This window comes from Oncorhynchus nerka, linkage group LG7 (genome assembly GCF_034236695.1).
Source record: "Oncorhynchus nerka isolate Pitt River linkage group LG7, Oner_Uvic_2.0, whole genome shotgun sequence".
NCBI lineage: Eukaryota > Metazoa > Chordata > Actinopteri > Salmoniformes > Salmonidae > Oncorhynchus > Oncorhynchus nerka.
The window spans coordinates 23,071,665-23,094,017 of NC_088402.1; the positions used below are offsets into that span (position 1 = coordinate 23,071,665).

At 44.1% G+C, this 22,353-nt stretch overlaps 1 protein-coding gene across 3 annotated transcripts in view; it reads left to right on the forward strand.

Moving 5' to 3' along the window:
• Nucleotides 1–22,353, forward strand: part of LOC115131278 (ribosome biogenesis protein bop1-like) — a 124,962-nt gene that overhangs the window by 80,116 nt on the left and 22,493 nt on the right. For all 3 annotated transcript variants that reach the window (XM_065020332.1, XM_065020333.1, XM_065020331.1), the window contains exons 4-10: nucleotides 14,990–15,144; nucleotides 15,303–15,420; nucleotides 16,581–16,682; nucleotides 17,223–17,435; nucleotides 19,799–19,960; nucleotides 20,195–20,275; nucleotides 20,407–20,476. In XM_065020332.1, coding sequence (XP_064876404.1) covers nucleotides 14,990–15,144; nucleotides 15,303–15,420; nucleotides 16,581–16,682; nucleotides 17,223–17,435; nucleotides 19,799–19,960; nucleotides 20,195–20,275; nucleotides 20,407–20,476 — 901 coding nt within the window. The remainder of the gene's footprint in view (nucleotides 1–14,989; nucleotides 15,145–15,302; nucleotides 15,421–16,580; nucleotides 16,683–17,222; nucleotides 17,436–19,798; nucleotides 19,961–20,194; nucleotides 20,276–20,406; nucleotides 20,477–22,353) is intronic.

Here is a 22,353-nt window from a genome sequence, read left to right on the forward strand (position 1 = left end):
TGTCTTTCCATCGCAGACTGAGGGAGAGAGCCTAAAGGTAATGACTGGAGGTTGATTGATTAATCAGCATGGCCGATTTTAATTAGGGACGATTTCAAGTTTTCATAGCAATCGGTAATCTGCTTTTTTTGGATGCCGATTACATTGCAATCCATGAGGAAACTGCGTGGCTATATATATATATATATATATATATATATATATATATATACAGTTGAAGTTTACATACACTTAGGTTGGAGTCATTAAACTAGTTTTTCAACCACTCCAAACATTTCTTGTTAATAAACTATAGTTTTGGCAAGTTGGTTAGGACATCTACTTTGTGCATGATACAATTAATTTTTTCCAACAATTGTTTACAGACAGATTATTTCACTTAAAATTCACTGTATCACAATTCCAGTGGGTCAGAGGTTTATATACACTAAGTTGACTGTGCCTTGAAACGGCTTGGAAAATTCCAGAAAACGATGTCATGGCTTCTGATAGGCAAATTGACATCATTTGAGTCAATTGGAGGTGTATCTGTGGATGTATTTCAAGGCCTACCTTCAAACTCAGTGCCTCTTTGCTTGACATCATGGGAACATCAAAAGAAATCAGCCAAGACCTAAAAGAAAAATAATTATAGACCTCCACAAGTCTGGTTCATCCTTGGGAGCAATTTTCAAATGCCTGAAGGTACCACTTTCATCTGTACAAACAATAGTATGCAAGTATAAACACCATGGGACCACGCAGCTGTCATACCGCTCAGGAAGGAGACACGTTCTGTCTCCTAGAGATGAATATACTTTGGTGTGAATAGTGCAAATCAATCCCAGAACAACAGCAAAGGACCTTATGAAGATGCTGGAGGAAACGGGTACAAAAGTATCTATATCCACAGTAAAACGAGTCCTATATTGACATAACCTGAAAGGCCGCTCAGCAAGGAGAAGCCACTGCTCCGAAACCGCCATAAAAAAGCCAGACTACGGTTTGCAACTGCACATGGGGACAAAGATTGTACTTTTTGAAGAAATGTCCTCTGGTCTGATGAAACAAAAATAGAACTATTTGGCCATAATGACCATTGTTATGTTTGGAGGAAAGAGGGTAAGGTTTGCAAGCCGAAGAACACCATCCCAACCGTGAAGCATGGGGGTGGCAGCATCATGTTGTGGGGGTGCTTTGCTGCAGGAGGGACTGGTGCACTTCGCAAAATAGATGGCATCATGAGGACGGAAATTATGTAGGTATATTTAAGCAACATCTAAAGACATCAGTCTTAGTTAAAGTTAAAGCTTGGTCGCAAATGGGTCTTCCAAATGGACAATGACCCCAAGCATACTTCCAAAGTTGTGGCAAAATGGCTTAGGGACAACAAGGCATTGGAGTGGCCATCACAAAGCCCTGACTTCAGTCCTATAGAAAATTTGTGGGCAGAACTGAAAAACTGTGTGTGAGCAAGGAGGCCTACAAACCTGACTAATTTACACCAGCTCTGTCAGGAGGAATGGGCCAGAATTCACCCAACTTATTGTGGGAAGCTTGTGGAAGGCTACAAGAAACATTTAACTCCAGTTAAATATTTTAAAGGTAATGCTACCGAATACTAATTGAGTGTATGTAAACGTCTGACCCACTGGGAATGTGATGAAAGAAGTAAAAGCTTAAATCATTCTTTCTACTATTATTCTGACATTTCACATTCTTAAAATAAAGTGGTGATCCAAACTGACCTGAGCTTTTACTGGGATGAAATGTTAGGAATTGTGAAAAACTGAGTTTAAATGTATTTGGCTGTATGTAAAACTTCCCGACTTCAACTGTATAAAAATCGTCCGATTAATTGGTATCGGCTTTTTTGGACCTCCAATAATTGGTATCGGCGTTGAAAAATCATAATCGATCGACCTCTGGTAATGGCCACCACTCTGACGTCATCACCTCTGTCTGATTCAGGATGGCACCACTTAATTCCCTCCAAAGGATCAATAAAGCTCCGTTCAGTTGTTTAGACTACAGGAGGTACAGCTCATGGTCATGTTGGTCTACTAGTCTGGCTGTCCTCTAGCGCTCTACTAGTCTGGCTGTCCTCTAGGGCTCTACTAGTCTGGCTGTCCTCTAGCGCTCTACTAGTCTGGCTGTCCTCTAGCGCTCTACTAGTCTGGCTGTCCTCTAGCGCTCTACTAGTCTGGCTGTCCTTTAGCGCTCTACTAGTCTGGCTGTCCTCTAGCTCTCTACTAGTCTGGCTGTCCTCTAGCGCTCTACTAGTCTGGCTGTCCTCTAGCGCTCTACTAGTCTGGCTGTCCTCTAGCGCTCTACTAGTCTGGCTGTCCTCTAGCGCTCTACTAGTCTGGCTGTCCTCTAGCGCTCTACTAGTCTGGCTGTCCTCTAGCGCTCTACTAGTCTGGCTGTCCTCTAGCGCTCTACTAGTCTGGCTGTCCTTTAGCGCTCTATTAGTCTGGCTGTCCTCTAGCGCTCTACTAGTCTGGCTGTCCTCTAGCGCTCTACTAGTCTGGCTGTCCTCTAGCGCTCTACTAGTCTGGCTGTCCTCTAGCGCTCTACTAGTCTGGCTGTCCTCTAGCTCTCTACTAGTCTGGCTGTCCTCTAGCTCTCTACTAGTCTGGCTGTCCTCTAGCGCTCTACTAGTCTGGCTGTCCTCTAGCGCTCTACTAGTCTGGCTGTCCTCTAGCGCTCTACTAGTCTGGCTGTCCTCTAGCGCTCTACTAGTCTGGCTGTCCTCTAGCGCTCTACTAGTCTGGCTGTCCTCTAGCGCTCTACTAGTCTGGCTGTCCTCTAGCGCTCCACTAGTCTGGCTGTCCTCTAGCGCTCCACTAGTCTGGCTGTCCTCTAGCTCTCTACTAGTCTGGCTGTCCTCTAGCGCTCTACTAGTCTGGCTGTCCTCTAGCGCTCTACTAGTCTGGCTGTCCTCTAGCGCTCTACTAGTCTGGCTGTCCTCTAGAGCTCCACTAGTCTGGCTGTCCTCTAGCTCTCTACTAGTCTGGCTGTCCTCTAGCGCTCTACTAGTCTGGCTGTCCTCTAGCGCTCTACTAGTCTGGCTGTCCTCTAGCGCTCTACTAGTCTGGCTGTCCTCTAGCGCTCTACTAGCCACAAGGTTGCTGCTTTTAATGATGACACTTGGTTTTGGCCCACATTGTGATAACTCTATAAACTCAAAACAATGTTTTTATTTGATTTTTTATTTGATTTTTAATGTTCTTTCAGCTTCACTGTGGAAAGCACTAGCAGGCTGTAAGAGAAGAGACTTATTTGAGCACTTTGATGCGTTTGGGATCAATGAGGCAGTCTGGTCCCCTGCTCAGGTTATAGTCCATTTTAAATACAGTAAGGGGTTGTCAGTGAGCATTATGGAGGGGATTTCTGATAATTCTCTCTGCCTAGTGGAATAGTGGGTACATTAGTGATGGAATTTCTCTCTGCCTAGTGGAATAATGGGTACATTAGTGATGGCATTTCTCTCTGCCTAGTGGAATAATGGGTACATTAGTGATGGCATTTCTCTCTGCCTAGTGGAATAGTGGGTACATTAGTGATGGCATTTCTCTCTGCCTAGTGGAATAATGGGTACATTAGTGATGGCATTTCTCTCTGCCTAGTGGAATAATGGGTACATTAGTGATGGCATTTCTCTCTGCCTAGTGGAATTGTGGGTACATTAGTGATGGTATTTCTCTCTGCCTAGTGGAATAATGGGTACATTAGTGATGGCATTTCTCTCTGCCTAGTGGAATAGTGGGTACATTAGTGATGGCATTTCTCTCTGCCTAGTGGAATAATGGGTACATTAGTGATGGCATTTATCTCTGCCTAGTGGAATAATGGGTACATTAGTGATGGCATTTCTCTCTGCCTAGTGGAATAATGGGTACATTAGTGATGGCATTTCTGTCTGACTAGGGGAAAGGAACCCTGGGATTTAGTCTAGAATGCACAGAAAAGTCTCCTATTCCGCTGACGTTAATCTAAATCAGACACACACACACACACACACACACACACACACACCTCTTCTGCTTCTCTAGTGTTAATCCTAAATCAATCACCATGCGTGCACACACACACCTCTCCTTCTCTAGTGTTAATTTAAATCAGTAATCTCCCACACTTTGTTTTTTCCCAACTAAAAAATGGTGATGGTAGGAATGAGCCCTCCATTAAGTTGTCAAAAGGGATACAAACCAAATGTGTTCTTGTTTATCAGCTAGACAGACTGGGTGGAAGCCTGGATGCTGTTATATAAATGGTCTTTATGTCTGTCTCACCATGTGTTGGTCCTAATGCAGACTGTTTTCTTTGTTTGGATGCCCCCTTTCTCATTCTTCTCATCTTGAAGCAATAGGGCAGGGTTTACCAAACTTGATCCTGGGGCACCCCTGGGTGCATGTTTGGTTTCTGCCCTAGCGCTACACAGCTGATAATGAGATGGTTATTTGAATCAGCTGTGTAGCGCTAAGGCAGCTTGGGAAACCCTGCAATAGGCTATTGGATGTCACTTTGTCTAAACTCCCGAGACTGATAAAATAGTAACGCTATGTGCTCACCTTAATGTTTCTTCAATTAGGCCACGGGTACTAAAGTACTATTTGAGAAGGTTCGGTCATAGACATTTCCTAGGTGGCAAAGGTCCGGATGGGTATTGTCATTGATCGGCATAGTAACAAACCCCCACCTCGCAACCCCAAACTGTTTTAAAATGTTTCAGTTTTAAAGCAAATTTCCTGCAATTTTGACAGGTCTTAAGTGTGTTCATATGATACCAGGGATTGAGGCCCGGCTGTTCCAAAAAAAATATTATTTGATCCGGACTTGGCTGCATTAGGCTATTCCACCAATATTGGAATATTCTTAGTTATCGGCTAGTTCCTGACTGCAGTGATATTACTTTGCTTTCAGTTTCAGTTGCTTTTTGTCCGTCCTCTGTGTTCACATCTGTGTTGATATGTAGCCTACTATCAATCAATGCCCTACAAATGCACACTGACTACGCTAGGCTATATCACCTCTAGGATAACAAGGAAAAGGGAAGGGAGAGAATTTATCATTCTCACGTGACTCTTGGTTGCCTAATTATTAGTGTTCTTGCCCATAAAAAATGACAAAGTAATATTTATTTTTTTGCAAAGAAAAATGAAGTCATCTTCTTCCCCAAATTCCATGCTGCAATCCTCCTGTTATTCCTGCAGCCAAGGCATTCCAGCCACTGTGAGGAGGAAGAGGTCAGCGGAGTGGAAAAAGTGAGGCGAGCTCCCTCCTTCCTGGTGGCTGGAGAGAGTGAGAGAGAGACCTGTGCTTTTTCCTCCACCAACCGCAGCTGGTCTGCTCTCTCAGTGTTACCATCTTAATTTAACCCCTCCTACCTCCTGGCCTAACCAAAACTGTAGTCTGGGGGCCCTAACCAAAACTGTAGTCTGGGGGCCCTAACCAAAACTGTAGTCTGGGGGCCCTAACCAAAACTGTAGTCTGGGGGCCCTAACCAAAACTGTAGTCTGGGGGCCCTAACCAAAACTGTAGTCTCGGGGCCCTAACCAAAACTGTAGTCTGGGGGCCCTAACCAAAACTGTAGTCTGGGGGCCTTAACCAGAGCTGTAGTCTGGGGGCCTTAACCAGAGCTGTAGGCTAGGGGCCTTAACCAGAGCTGTAGGCTAGGGGCTAGTGCTGAGCAATTAGTGCTTTTCGAGGTCGGTTCGGTTTCGGTTAGGTTATAACGGGTACCACCAGCTAAATCTATGATGGTCAGTCAATCCGGAAAATTTTAAGAACTTTCAAAGGGTAGTTGCAAAAACCATCAAGCACTATAAGGAAACTGGCTCTTATGACAGGGTCACTGTGCAAAGAAAGCTCTTATCAAGTCAAAAGGTGGCGACTTTGAAGAATCGTGTGTGTGTGTGTGAGTGTGAGCCCTCCATTAATCTTGTGTGTGCGTGCGTACACACACACACACACACAGTGGCAAGAAAAAGTATGTGATCCCTTTCGAATTACCTGGATTTCTGCATAAATTGGTCTGATCTTCATCTAAGTCACAATAATAGACAAACGCAGTGTGCTTAAACTAATAACACACAAATTATTTTATTTGTCTTGTCTGTATTGAATACATCATTTAAACATTCACAGTGTAGGTTGGAAAAAGTATGTGAACCTCTAGGCTAATGACTTCTCCAAAAGCTAACTGGAGTCAGGAGTCAGCTAACTGGGAGTACAATCAATGAGATGAGATTGGAGATGTTGGTTAGGGCTGCCTTGCCCTATTAAAAAACACTCACAAAATTTGAAGAAGCCACTGCTGTCCAAAATAAACATTGCTACACGTCTGAAGTAAGCAAAAGAGCACCTGGATGTTCCACAGCGCTACTGGCCCAATTTCTGTGGGCAGATGAAACTACAGTTCAGTTGTTTGGAAGGAACATACAAGACTATGTGTGGAGATAAAACGGCACAGCACACAAACATAAAAACCTCATTCCCACTGTAAAGTATGGTGGAGGGAGCATCATGTTTTGGGGCTGCTTTGCTGCCTCAGGGCCTGGACAGCTTGCTATCAAAGACGGAAAAATGAATTCCAAAGTTTATCAAGACATTTTGCAGGAGAATGTAAGGCTATCTGTCCTCCAAATGACGCTCAACAGAAGTTGGTTGATGCAACAGGACAACGACCCAAAACACAGAAGTAAATCAACAACAGAATGGCTTCAAAAGATGAAAATACTCCTTCTGGAGTGGCTCAGTCAGTGTCCTGACCTCAACCCGATTGAGATGCTGTGGCATGACCTCGAGATCCGTTCACATCAGACATTACACAAATATTACTGTAACTGTAAGAACATGAACATTTATAATTGTTTGTGTGTTAATAGTATAAGCGGACTGTTTGTCTTGTTGTGACCTAGATGAAGTGTGTGTGTGTGTACACTACTGGTCTAAAGTTTTAGAACACCTTTTCATTCAATGGTTTTTCTTTATTTTTACTATTTTCTACATTGTAGAATAATAATGAAGACATAAACTATGAAATAACACATATGGAATCATGTAGGAACCAAAAAAGTGTTAAACTTCAAATAGCCACCGTTTGCCTTGATGACTCCCAAGAGTGTGCAAAGCTTTCTCTCAACCAGCTTCTTAAGGTAGTCAACTGGAATGCATTTCAATTAACAAGTGCGCCTTGTTAAAAATACATTTGTGGAATTTCTTCCCCAACCCCAAAATAGTGAACATCAGTTATGTTATACTCACATACATAATTTTAACAGTTTTAGAAACTTAGTGTTATCTATCCAGATCTACCAATTATATGCATATCCTAGCTTCTGGGCCTGAGTAACAGGCAGTTTACTTTGGGCACGCTTTTCATCCAGATGTGAAAATACTGCCCCCTACCCAAGAGAGGTCAAATAAGCATGGCCCACTCAAAAAAATAATAATTTAAAACTAAGAACAGATATAGCCCTTGACTGCCCTTAACCAGCACAAAAACATCCTGTGACGTTCTGCATTAGCAACCATTAGCCCCAGCGATATGCAACTTTTCAGGAAAGTCAGGAACCAATATACTCAGTCAGTTAGGAAAGCTAAGGCTAACTTTTTCAAAGAGAAATTTGCTTCCTGTAGCACTAATTCCAAAAAGTTTTGGGACACTAAAGTCCATGAAGAATAAGAGCACCTCCTCCCAGTGCATGCTCTTCAAACGATTGCTGCCCGCACCCTCCCACCCGACTAGCATCACTACTCTGGACGGTTCTGACCTAAATATGTGGACAACTACAAATACCTAGGTGTCTGGGTAGACTGTACATTCTCCTTCCTTCCAGACTCGCATCTCCAATCCAAAATTACATCTAGAATCTGCTTCCTATTTTGCTCATGCTGCCAAACATACCATCGTAAAACTGACTATCCCTCCGATCCTTGAATACCGCGATATAATTTACAAAATAGCCCCCAACACTCTACTCAGCAAACTGGATGTAGTCTATTACTGTGCCATCCGTTTTGTCACCAAAGCCCCATAAACTACCCACCACTGCGACCTGTATGCTCTCGTTGACTGGCCCTCACTACATATTTGTCACCAAACCCACTGGCTACAGGTCATCTATAAGTCTTTGCTAGGTAAATCCCTGCCTTATCTCAGCTCACTGGTCACCCATAGCACACGCTCCAGCAGGTACAGTGCCTTGCGAAAGTATTCGGCCCCCTTGAACTTTGCGACCTTTTGCCACATTTCAGGCTTCAAATATAAAGATATAAAACTGTATTTTTTTGTGAAGAATCAACAACAAGTGGGACACAATCATGAAGTGGAACGACATTTATTGGATATTTCAAACTTTTTTAACAAATCAAAAACTGAAAAATTGGGCGTGCAAAATTATTCAGCCCCCTTAAGTTAATACTTTGTAGCGCCACCTTTTTCTGCGATTACAGCTGTAAGTCGCTTGGGGTATGTCTCTATCATTTTTGCACATCGAGAGACTGACATTTTTTCCCATTCCTCCTTGCAAAACAGCTCGAGCTCAGTGAGGTTGGATGGAGAGCATTTGTGAACAGCAGTTTTCAGTTCTTTCCACAGATTCTCGTTTGGATTCAGGTCTGGACTTTGACTTGGCCATTCTAACACCTGGATATGTTTATTTTTGAACCATTCCATTGTAGATTTTGCTTTATGTTTTGGATCATTGTCTTGTTGGAAGACAAATCTCCGTCCCAGTCTCAGGTCTTTTGCAGACTCCATCAGGGTTTCTTCCAGAATGGTCCTGTATTTGGATCCATCCATCTTTCCATCAATTTTAACCATCTTCCCTGTCCCTGCTGAAGAAAAGCAGGCCCAAACCATGATGCTGCCACCACCATGTTTGACAGTGGGTATGGTGTGTTCAGGGTGATGGGCTGTGTTGCTTTTACGCCAAACTTAACGTTTTGCATTGTTGCCAAAAAGTTCAGTTTTGGTTTCATCTGACCAGAGCACCTTCTTCCACATGTTTGGTGTGTCTCCCAGGTGGCTTGTGGCAAACTTTAAACAACACTTTTTATGGATATCTTTAAGAAATGGCTTTCTTCTTGCCACTCTTCCATAAAGGCCAGATTTGTGCAGTATACGACTGATTGTTGTCCTATGGGCAGAGTCTCCCACCTCAGCTGTAGATCTCTGCAGTTCATCCAGAGTGATCATGGGCCTCTTGGCTGCATCTCTGATCAGTCTTCTCCTTGTATGAGCTGAAAGTTTAGAAGACGGCCAGTTCTTGGTAGATTTGCAGTGGTCTGATACTCCTTCCATTTCAATATTATCGCTTGCACAGTGCTCCTTGGGATGTTTAAAGCTTGGGAAATCTTTTTGTATCCAAATCCGGCTTTAAACTTCTTCACAACAGTATCTCGGACCTGCCTGGTGTGTTCCTTGTTCTTCATGATGCTCTCTGCGCTTTTAACGGACCTCTGAGACTATCACAGTGCAGGTGCATTTATACGGAGACTTGATTACACACAGGTGGATTGTATTTATCATCATTAGTCATTTAGGTCAACATTGGATCATTCAGAGATCCTCACTGAACTTATGGAGAGAGTTTGCTGCACTGAAAGTAAAGGGGCTGAATAATTTTGCACGCCCAATTTTTCAGTTTTTGATTTGTTAAAAAAGTTTGAAATATCCAATAAATGTCGTTCCACTTCATGATTGTGTCCCACTTGTTGTTGATTCTTCACAAAAAAATACAGTTTTATATCTTTATGTTTGAAGCCTGAAATGTGGCAAAAGGTCGCAAAGTTCAAGGGGGCCGAATACTTTCGCAAGGCACTGTATATTTCACTGGTCATCCCCAAAGCCAACATTTCCTTTGGCCGCCTTTCCTTCCAGTTCTCTGCTGCCAATGACTGGAACGAATTGCAAAAATCACTGAAGCTGGAGTCTTATATCTCCCTTCCTAACTTTAAGCATCAGTTGTCAGAGCAGCTTACCGATCACTGTACCTGTACACAGCCCATCTGTAAATAACCCACCCACCTACATCATCCCCATTTTTTTTTACCTAGCCTCTTGCTTTTTTGCACCCCAGTATCTCTTCTTGCACATCATCTTCTGCACATCTACCACTCCAGTGTTAATGCTAAATTGTAATTATATCGCCTCTGTGGCCCATTTATTACATACCTCCCTACTCTTCTACATTTGCACACACTGTACATAGATTTTTTTATTATGTTTGTTTATGTGTATCTCTGTTGTTTTTGTCACACTGCTTTGCTTTATCTTGGCCAGGTCGCAGTTGTAAATGAGAACTTATTCTCATCTGGCCTACCTGGTGAAATAAAAACATCTCTGTCCGAGCTGGAAAGAACCGGCACAATGGAGTATGGTCATTGTAGTTAATTACTCATTTTATGTATTCCCTCCCTCCCTCAGTGTTATTGATCGTTTTAGTTGAGAGTTCTGAAGTTTTGGGACCTGGTAGAGTTGGTTGGCCTGTCTATGGCAGGCTGAGCGCCACCTCATGCCAGCTACATGCCCTGGCGGATGGGCATCCTGGTTGGCATAATCAGAGGTATGGATGAAGGCACGCCTGGAATGCTATTCTAATTGGACCTGCTGTCCCATTGGCATGTGTTTGCCATGGTTTTCCTTCCACTCCTGAGGCCGGTGCCAAACCAAATGCCATACAACACAGATGCATGGCAGTTCTGCATTCTTCAAACTTATTGTTCTCATTGAAAACAATTGGCTTAGCAGATTTATTTGGTGTATAATTTTGTCTGGTTTTCAAGCACTCTAAATACTTACTGGGACCTGAACCAAGTACCATAGAAGTCATGATTCAGTTATGAATGGCTCATTGGTCCTATCTAATTTCATGGTGTCATCACCCGTCCTCATGTTGTCTCTCCCCATAGGCCTGTGAGAAGTGATTTCCTTACACTTTAAGAGAAATAGGTGGCTAAGCATTCTCAATTCTCACATGATAGATGACTTGATAATAGTGATGACAGGACTGTACAGTGATCAGGCTGGTTGACTTATCACAGTGTAGTGTTACTCAATGGCCAGCCAGTTAGACCCACGGTGTGGCCCCAGTGTTGAGGAGGGAGGGGGTCACACACACACACACACTGGGAGTGAAGGGGGTCAGAGGGGGCTTTTTTAAGAGTGGGTCCTGCTGAAAACTGAGAGGTGTCACGTTGCACTTCGCTCGCTGTAAGATCTGTGAGAACGCAGTGGTGTCTGTTTGATGTTGTCATCTCGTTAAGACACTGGATTGGGTGTGCTGGCTGGGACACACCAGCTGAAACATTGTAAAGAAAGAACATACCTGAGAGGGGAAAAGTTTTAATCAATATTAGACCACCAACACCCTCCATTTAAACCACCACCTCCATCTGTACTGGATACCACCCTCAGCCGAACCTGTTGATCTGGGATGAATACGGTCAAACATAGTTACTTGGACAGGAGGGGGACCTGATCCTATATCAACACTCCTACTGTGAGAGGCTTTATAAATACAGGCCCTGGTCCTCTCCTCCCTTCAATCCCTTCCCACTCTGTCCCTCTACCAAAGCACCATTTTGTGTATTGAGGTCCATTCAAAGCAGGCCTCTCTATCCAATCTAATGACATTTTCCATGGAAGTCTCCTCACCCTGACAGAACCCAGCCTGGCTGACTGACACTTAATAAAGCCCCGTGTTTGGCTGGCCGATTGAAAGCAGGTGGTGCGCTGCAGTCTCTACTCTCTCTGTACGGAGTCAAGTCTTGTGTGTCCCTATCTGTGCTGTCCCGGTTGAGACACACGCACACATACGCGTGCACATAGAGACGAGGGACACACACACACACACACAGAATGTCCAGTTATGAGTGTGTTGGACTTAACAGTCGCAGCCCTCTCGGGCCCACAGCATTGACCAGTCCAGCAGTCACTCCCTGCAGTCACTACCTGACACTCAGTCCTGACATCCCAGCTTAACAGCAGCCAGCCAGGCGACAACAAGCAGCCTTTTGTAAGTGCTGAAAAAACATTGAGTAAAGCCAGCTAATACACTACGGGTCAATATAAGAATAGCCCTACTGTACGTTTTCCTTCCCATTCAGGATGAATGGGCTATGATAAATGGACAGAGTGGTCTTGGCATCATGACTGTGTGATGGTAGAGTATGAGTAAGCAGTCTTTGTTCTTCTGGTTTTGGCCGTGCAGCATTTCCGGTGAAAGTAAATGTCAGGGCATTCATACTTCTTGCGTTTCGCGAGCAGCGCAGAGCTGTTGTCAAGGAAGTGACTTTGTGTTTATACAGGACCTCCCACCCCATCCTACCGTCAACCAATCATGTCAATGCGGAGCTATGCAGAGCCCTCCGCATTATTACAAAATTTGAGAGGCGCACAGAAATGTGGTACGGAGGTCAATACGGCCTCCAGAGACTCTGCAATTGCCTCACACCCTCCGTACGGCGTCTCCGACCACATTTGCCTCACACCCTCCGTACGGCGTCTCCGACCACATTTCGGATCAACCATAAATAGGCTTTAACTCCCGCTGGCGCTTGTCAACTCTGGGATTCGACGCTATTGTTCTTAGTCTATTTGAAGTATATTATTTCGGGCTGAATCCTATTGGGTTGTCATATGGGCCTGCTAGTTTCTGTTATACAATTATTGTGTGTATTGGAGTCATCCTTACCGTAGTAAAAGAATAAACGGTTGCGTTCGAAAATTCAGATTAAGAAAACAGAGTCAACATTCTGGCGACACATCGGAACAATAATCCATAAATCACTATTTGAACCCATCTCGTTGAATCTCATTTGCTTCGCTCGCTTCCTTCCTCGGCGCATTGGAAGGAGGTGAGAGCCCACTCTCCGGTGAAACTCTATCCTGCGGACCGAAACTATCGCTTGCCCAGAAGTCGTCCGTGTGAATTCTGGAGCTCGAGAAATGGAACATTTGTCTGTCGTTGGCCCTGTTCCGCTCTCTCTCCTCCAGTTCTGCAGGCCCCAGAGAAGCAGAAAGGCAGTGGTGTGAGAGGCAGGCCAGGGGGGCTGGGGCTGGCCATCAGGCCAGGTGGGTGTCATCACCCAGGCTGAGCAACACAAGGCTGTCCTGGTGGGGGGCTGGCTGATCCTTCTCTTCTGAGTGATTCTCCTCTGTTTAGTAGTTTACTGTAGCTTTAAGTGAAGGGCCTGGGCCTAGTACAGTGTAGCTTGTTGTGAAGGGCCTAGTACAGTGTAGCTTGTTGTGAAGGGCCTAGTACAGTGTAGCTTGTGAAGGGCCTAGTACAGTGTAGCTTGTGAAGGCCCTAGTACAGTGTAGTTGCTTGTGAAGGGTATAGTACAGTGTAGCTGCTTGTGGAGGGCCTAGTACAGTGTAGCTTGTTGTGAAGGGCCTGGGTCTAGTACAGTGTAGCTTGTTGTGAAGGGCCTGGGTCTAGTACAGTGTAGCTTGTTGTGAAGGGCCTGGGTCTAGTACAGTGTAGCTTGTTGTGAAGGGCCTGGGTCTAGTACAGTGTAGCTTGTTGTGGAGGGCCTGGGTCTAGTACAGTGTAGCTTGTTGTGGAGGGCCTGGGTCTAGTACAGTGTAGCTTGTTGTGAGTGTACTGCAAGTCCAAGTTCAGGTGCTTTGTCTTGCAATAGAATAGGCCGTATTAATGTGCAGACCAGGCTACATCAATGCGAGAGATGCAGTTAGCTGCATACGTCTTTGGATGTGGTTATTGGACCGGTAGATCTAAATGTATGGTTATGCCTAGAGATGGAACGGCCTGGTTAAGGGTAGGGTTGGGGATAGTAGGTTTGGTTAAATGTTACGTCAAGGGCTAAGGTTAGGCGTAGGGTTAGCAAACCACCATACGGAACCATTGACAATCTGCCGGCTATATCATTGCCTACATGTTTTGTTCTTGCAGTAGCATGTAGTTGTCGCCATAGGCTGATAGCTCACTAGAGATTTGGTCTCAGCAACCAACCAGCGAGGGAGACCTTTATAGACGTCCCCCATTAACAACCAGCCTGTTAGACAATGTGTTCCCAGACAAGGAAGTGTCACATTAGTTTTTCTCCTGTTTCTGTTCTTCTGGCTCCCTTGGTTATGTGCAGTAATACTTGTATGAACTTCAACACTGTGGGCCAACAAATCCACTAACTTGCAAAGAGGAGATACTGCTAGCACAATTGACGTGTCCGTGCTTGTTCAGTCTGGAATAGGCTGATGTTGGCATGACCCTTATCACACAAGAGACACCACCTCCTCCACCTCACTCAGAGGTAGTTCTATAGAGCAGGGCCAATGCCCATTCAGTGTGTGTGTAATGAGTGGGGGCTTTAAGGATGGGCACTGTGTGTGTGGGAGGGGTCTACCCAGCTGGCTGTGAGAAAAAGCGTGACACGGCTGCCCACTCCCTCCTAATTGGATCTGGTAGGGGTGTTTTTATTGAAATCACTCACAGGTGCAGCCCCACTTTAAAGTGGCTCACTACTTCTGAGAGCTTTCAGCTGTCGTGTGTGTGTGTGTGTGTGTGTGTGTGTGTGTGTGTGTGTGTTTTCTCAGACGAAGAAATGTATTTTTTCAGACTACCCATTTGGTTTAATAAGTCCTATCGTCTAAGAACAGGTTTCTAGTCCTACCGCCAGTTTGTGAATGACAACGGGATGTAGAATGAGCCGAGGTATTTTTACCAGGCCAGGCCTGCACCTGTACCCCACCACCACCCACCTTTACCACCCCCCCCAAGGCCTCATCCAGCCAAAGGTATTCATAAATGTAGGAAAATGGGACAAGTATGATGAGGGTGAGTGTTTCCAGGCCAGAAAAACTGTACTCTACTCCCATAACAGTATAATCCGCTATTTATTCCACTCGCCCAGAGTGATATGAAGGACTGCAACAGCCCTGAGCAAGCAATCTAATGGGAAGACAAACACCTTGTCCTCAAGTGTTGTTAAACAAGGTTATTGAACATGTCTTTCTCTTCCTCACTCTTTTCTGTCCTAGGACATTCGTAACACGGTGGGCAACGTTCCCATGGAGTGGTACCAGGACTACCCTCACATCGGTTATAACCTGGACGGGAAGAAGATCTTTAAGCCCATCAGGAACAAAGACGAGCTGGATGAGTTCCTGGACAAGATGGAGAACCCAGACTACTGGTGAGATGACAAGGAGCAGATTACCTCTCTCTCTCTCTCGAACACCCTCTCTCTAACGCATGCTCGCTCTTCTTTCTCTGTGCTTTTGTTCTGGGAGAAGAGTATCTGTGAACCTGTTTTGACATCTGGTCTCTCTCCCTCCATCTCCCCTCCACCAGGCGTACGGTTCATGACAAGACGACAGCCTCAGACATTCGTCTGACAGACGAGCAGGTGGACCTGGTGCACCGCCTCCAGAAGGGTCAATTTGGCGACGTCAACTTCAACGAGTACGAGGTAAAGACCTTTATGACTGCTCTCTCACTGCCTGTATCAGGGTCCTATTCATTAGGGCCAAACGTAGCAACACGCTTTACAACAAAATAAGAAAAACAAGTGTTTCTTATTGGACCAACTCTGCTACTCCTTCTCTGTTTCAGTCCATTTTTATTTTTTGTGCCTAGTGAATACGACCCAGGTTTGACTGTGTTGACGGCTGGCAGCTCTGTTTTGTTAAATGACTGAGCAGATAATGGCTAAAGCATAGCAGCCATTAGAGCAAACTAGACCTCAGTTCATTAGCCCATCCACTTATGTTCTCCACATAACCCAAACCTCGTCTGCACTCCACTCCTCGTCACTTAGAACAAGTCAGCCGAAAGCAGACCTCGGTTCAAATACAATCGGAAAACATTTCAGATTCTTTAGCTGTGATTTGATTGAGTTGCATGTTGCAATGGAACCAGTAGAAATGTCCAACAATTGCAAACCCCGCCCAACTGGCACTGCAGGCAGACTGGAGCAAACGCTCAAAGTATTTGCCAGATTTCATATAGTAGTTGAACCCACGTCTGGAGAGGAGCGAGTTCTCCTGTGCTGCAGTTAACAGGGTTTGCGGGAGAGGTTTTAAATGAATAGTGTTGAATTGAGAAGCCACTGCTGTGGTGTCTAGAATCTAGATGGCGTCATGGCTATCATGGAGTCTCGTTAATGCCAGAGTTATTACAGAGGCATATAAACTCATTTGTCAGGGGCAAAAACAAGTGTTTTTGAACTTTTAACACCAGGACAGTAAAATAAGAAAATACCAGGCTAACTCTGATGTCGTCATCAGCTACCTGCCTTGGACTTTGCTGGTCCAATGATTCCAGTCCACAGTAATTGGGCTGTCTATTAATCTAGGGCTTCCCAGACGTTTGTTTCACAAGGGTCTGTCTTCAATCCTAGCTGACTTTGTTTACTTCAGGCTGTGTCCCAAATGTATTTAGCTCATTCTGATATATATTTTGAATGATTTTTTAATTATTGTGTGTTGTATTTTGTATTGCTAGGTATTACTGCACTGTTGGCGCTAAATAACATAAGTGTTTTGCTGCACCTGCGATAACATCTGCCGACTGTGTACGCTACCAATAAATCTCTTTTTCTCACTGATAAATGCTGTGTTTATCTTTTAGCCGTCCGTGGACTTCTTCACCAACGAGGTCATGATCCATCCGGTGACCAACAGGCCCCAGGACAAACGCAGCTTCATCCCCTCACTCATAGAGAAGGCGAAGGTAGGTCTCTTTCTTTCTTACACACCATCTCTGTCTACCTCTCAAACTCTCTATTTTCCTTTCGTTCTCTCTCTCCCCATTCTCTGTTCCTCTCTGCTCACTCAAAAGCTTCATGTTTTATGCCGCTAATATATATTTACAATAAATATATAGCAGGCGTTACCACCAGTTTGAATCCTAACTGCTCACACGTGTTAGAATGTAATGATCCCTGCATAGTGGAAGTGGAGGTGAAATTGTGTTATAATGGCGGTTCTGAAATTGGAGGCTTAGAGACCCCCCCTCCCAAACCCTCAACAATAAAAAGATAGAAACCGTAGCTTTATTAGCCCAGCAATACTTTCTATTAATGTCGGCTTGATTTTATTCCACTCATTAATCAAGTTAGTCTTTTATATTTTACGAAGCAGAGCACATTCTCCCCCATTTTAATACTGTGTGATTGAATTTTTGTACGTTCGTTTTAGGCATGTGTTTACGCAAACACACACACACACACTTAAGCTTCACCACTACTGTTGTCCTCTCTCCCTCTCCCAGGTTTCGAAGCTGGTCCATGCCATAAAGATGGGTTGGATCAAGCCCCGTAAGCCCAAAGAGACCACCCCTCAGTACTATGACCTGTGGGCCAAGGAGGACCCCAACGCCATACTGGGGCGCCACAAGATGCACGTCCCTGCCCCCAAGATGAGGCTGCCCGGACACGAGGAGTCCTACAACCCTCCGCCTGAGTACCTGCTCACAGAGGAAGAGGTAAATGCTTAATTCATGTGAATAACATGATGTTCATAGTGTTTGTAGTAGTATAAGTCGTGATCAATAAAACGTCACAATACGGTGCAGAGTGTTCGATTTAACAAATATCTGCCCTTTTCAAGGGAGTGGTCAATAGATATTACAACTATTTGGTTTTAATATAATCACTTCTTGAAAATCAGTCATAACTCCACATTTCAGATTATTCCACATTTAGCTCTATCAGAGTTATACAGCAAGCAACTGCATGCTTTTCATGATCAGTAAACACCAATTGATCATGTATTTTCAGATACTTTAGGGTATCCTGTCCATTTGGAATTAGCTTGCAATTAACATGTAGCTAGATAGTGTCATTTAGCTTGCTTCATCAGAGATTAGGCTTTTGGAAAGAGCTTGACAACGGCAAGTACTCGTCCTGGTAAAGTTGTCTGTCGGACTACTGTTGTCACCACTATAGATGGCAAGCAAATCAAGCCATCTAGTTTATCCCCTGAAAGTTAACATGTCAGCTAGCCATGATATGATCTGTTATTAGCTAGTTAGCCAATTTGAAGTGGTCCATCAGTCAATGTATCCTATCATGTCTGTCGGCGGCAATCATGATTAAATACTGTTAAAAACCATGTTGAAATGGGATAATGTTAGCTAATAACGCTAGGTATGCCTACGTTGGTTGTAGATAAAGTACATTAGGTGTACCTATCACTATGTTTAGCCAACTGTACAAAGTTTCTACCGGTAGCTTGTAAAGTAAACATTATCAGCAAACAGTACATCGGCAAATGTACCCTTCTGCTGCTTGACAGGCAGAGCCCACAAAGCATGGGAAATTAACCTAAACCACTCAGGTATTTTCAGGTAGAGTTCACTTTTATTAGATCACTCAAATATCCAATATTGGTGGCCAATATTGAGATGTATCGTGAGGCTACCCTGACGTATCTGAAATGACATGATCAATTGATTTTAACTGATCGTGAAACACATGCAGTTACTTGCTGTATAACTCTCATATACACTACCTTTCAAAAGTTTGGGGTCGCTTAGAAATGTCCTTGTTTTTGAAAGAAAAGCACATTTTTTTTGTCCATTAAAATAATTGGTGTCTAGTTTGAGAAACAGACTCCTCACAAGTCCGCAACTGGCAACTTCATGAAATAGTACCCTCAAAACACCAGTCTCAACGTCAACAGTGAAGAGGCGACCCCGGGATGCTGGCCTTCTAGGCAGAGGTGCAAAGAAAAAGCCATATCTCAGACTGGCCAATAAAAATAAAAGATTAAGATGGGCAAAAGAACACAGACACTGGACAGAGGAATTCTGCCTAGAAGGCCAGCATCCCGGAGTCGCTTCTTCACTGTTGACGTTGAGACGGGTGTTTTGTGGGTACTATTTTAATGAAGTTGCCAGTTGAGGACATGTGAGGTGTCTGTTTCTCAAACTAGACATTCTAATGTACTTGTCCTCTTGCTCAGATGTGCACCGGGGCCTCCCACTCCTCTTTCTATTCTGGTTAGGGCCAGTTTGCGCTGTTCTGTGAAGGGAGTAGTACACAGCGTTGTATGAGATATTCAGTTTCTTGGCAATTTCTCGCATGGAATAGCCTTCATTTCTCAGAATAAGAAAAGATTGACGAGTTTCAGAAGAAATATTTGTTTCTGGACATTTTGAGCCTGTAATCAAACTCACAGATGCTGATGCTTCAGATGCTGATGCTCCAGATACTCAACTAAAGAAGGCCAGTTTTATTGCTTCTTTAATCAGGACAATAGTTTTCAGATGTGCTAACATAATTGCAAAAGAGTTTTCTAATGATCAATTAGCCTTTTAAAATGTCAAACTTGGATTAGCTAACACAACGTGCCATTGGAACACAGGACTGATGCTTGCTGATAATGGGCCTCTGAATGCCTACGTAGATATTCCATAAAAAATCAGCCGTTTCCAGCTATAATAGTCATTTAAAACATTAACAAAGTCTACATTGTGTTTCTGATCAATTTTATGTTATTTTAATGGACAGAATTAGCTTTTTTGACCCCAAACTTTTGAATGGTAGTGTACATCATACATATGTGCCACTCTTGAAATACCATAACTTTGTCTATAGTAAATTGGCCTGCACTATATACTGTAGGCATAGTAGCATAGATCAACTGAAACATTTTGTTCATCCCTCATTAGCTACAGTATACAGACCAATCATTCATAACTTATCAGCCAGTCATTAGTATACAGACCAATCATTAACCAGTACACAGACCAGTCATTAGTATACAGACCAATCATTAACCAGTACACAGACCAGTCATCAGTATACAGTTAGTCTAACCATTGGTTCTTCCTCCCCCTGTCAGAGACTGGTGTGGGAGCAGCAGGATGCAGAAGACAGGAAGCTCCCGTTCCTCCCCCAGAAACACTCCTGTCTGAGGGCCGTGCCCGCCTTCTCCCGTTTCATCCACGAGCGCTTCGAACGCTGCCTTGACCTTTACCTGTGTCCCCGCCAGCGCAAGATGAGGGTGAGACTAGAGACCCCGCCTGAATGTCTAGCTAAATAGCTCATAGTTAACCAGTTGCCGGAATCATTTTTATAATAGAGGGACTTTGTTGGTGTGCATTCTGTAAATATTTGTTTTGAAGATACTCATAAGTGAAGCTATGTGGCTCATTTAGAAGGACCTCTATATTGTCAGATCAATTAGGTGATTCTCCACTCGTGACTCAACTCTATTCATCTCAATTCGTCTCCACAGGTGAATGTGAATCCAGAAGATCTGATCCCCAAGCTGCCCAAACCCAAGGATCTGCAGCCCTTCCCCACCACTATGTCTCTGGTAGGTCAGCCACTGAATCTGAATTTCTGTGTGTGATATTTGATTGGAAATGTACCTCATGGGCTGATGGGTTTAAAAATGTATGTTAAGTGGGCACCAATCATGACCTTAATGATGTGTCCTCTCAATAGGTGTACCGTGGCCACACCAGTCTGGTGCGCTCCATCAGTGTGTCTCCCACCGGCCAGTGGCTGGTCTCAGGTATGTGTTAGCTCACTATTCATCAATGTGATGTAGTAACGTCTCTGACTCTGTTTGGCTCACTCTTCAGTTGGCAATTTTCTCAGTCAGTAGCTAACTGTCTCCCTGGCACTCCTTTTCTTCATTTTGCCTGTTTGAGTCAGTAGCTAACTGTCTCCCTGGCACACCTTTTCTTCATTTTGCCTGTTTGAGTCAGTAGCTAACTGTCTCCCTGGCACACCTTTTCTTCATTTTGCCTGTTTGAGTCAGTAGCTAACTGTCTCCCTGGCACACCTTTTCTTCATTTTGCCTGTTTGAGTCAGTAGCGAACTGTCTTGCTCTTTCTGAGTCAGTAGCTAACTGACTGCTTACATCATCCCCCAAAACTTGAGCAATGATGTCATTGTTCTCCAGGCAGTGCTGAGATGTGTAGCGTAAGACAGGTGACCCGTACTGGGCCTGTCTGGATCAGAGAGGCTGGAAAGAATCCAGGGTTTACAGACCAGGAGATGAGCACAGATGCATTTAGGCTCTGCAGCGCGGCGGCCATACTTACTGGAACACGTCTAGGATGATAAATCAATCACAGATCTCCTAGTGTGTCTCCTTTCCCTTCATCCATCCAAGACGCAAATTGTCTTTGTGTCTTTTATAGCTTCTGGCTGCCTGTCTTTTCTCTACAGCCACAGTCAGGCAGAGAACAATAGGCTACGACTTTACTTAGGTTGTTAATGTTGGTGCTATGTAGAAAATCATCCCTTGTGGTTTGGATTTCTGTGATGAAGGGTAGCAGGCAAAACCGAAGCAATGTAATTATGCACATCGCATTGACTGAAGATTCTTACCAGGAAAATGATGTACCATTGAAAGCGGTAACTTGATATACATGGAAGTGAATTGAATAAGATGGAGGTGAGGTTAAGGAAGGAGCGTCTGTGGACTGCTCACTCAGTGTTGTATAGTTTCCATCAGTTTAATATGGTCTGGGCCTGGGGCACACTGTCAGATATGAAGTAAAGGCCTTGCTCATATAAAACTAAGGTGGCTGTGTCTTTCCACAGGCATGCGGTATTACTGTATGTCTGGGAAAGTCTTTATTCTGTACCAGGACTAAGGCCTATCGTAGTCTGAATAGGTTGGATTAGATACTGTACAGTATGAAAAGAGCACAGGGGATTTATCATTTGTGCGCCAAAAAATATATAATGTAAAATGGTCACGTCGATTTTTATAACTTTTAATAATAATCAATAACTTTTTTAAATAGTCTTTGTTCCCTGGCCTTACTCTTCGACGACAGGAATGGGAATCCTCTTCCCCAAGCCATGGAGACATACTGTCCTGTTATTCATACTGTATGATGTGTAGTTTCATTTAAACACCGAAAGGTGGGTCAATAGCCTTCTGATAGAACTCCAAAATGTTGGCCGTTACACCTGATTTGATTCATTTTCCATTCACAGCTGTAACAGGCCCTTGGAGAGGGAGGGAGGTGACGTGGGCGAGTCAGAGAAAGATAGAGGAGAAGAAGGAAGGAGGGAATGAGTGAGCGAGGCTGCGAGGCAGCGATTTAGTGTCAATATCTGTTAAGTCGTCCATAACAAAGGATTTCATTAAGGCCCATATGCAAAACCACTACAGTCAGTGCCACTCTTTTATCTTGCAGTAAAATATATTCAACCAGTCGTAAAGCCCTCTTTCCCACAGTAAAAATGGCAGTTGACAACCTCCTAGGAATTGCAGCCGCCGCCCCTACCACCCTCACCCCCCCCACCACTTTGCTTTCCTATTGTGTTGGGGTTCACAGATAATTCATTCCATATCAGTGTGTGGTGACTTTTAATAATGACTTTGACCCACCCTGTCTCTAGATAGAGGACTGTCTGTCTGGGCACGTC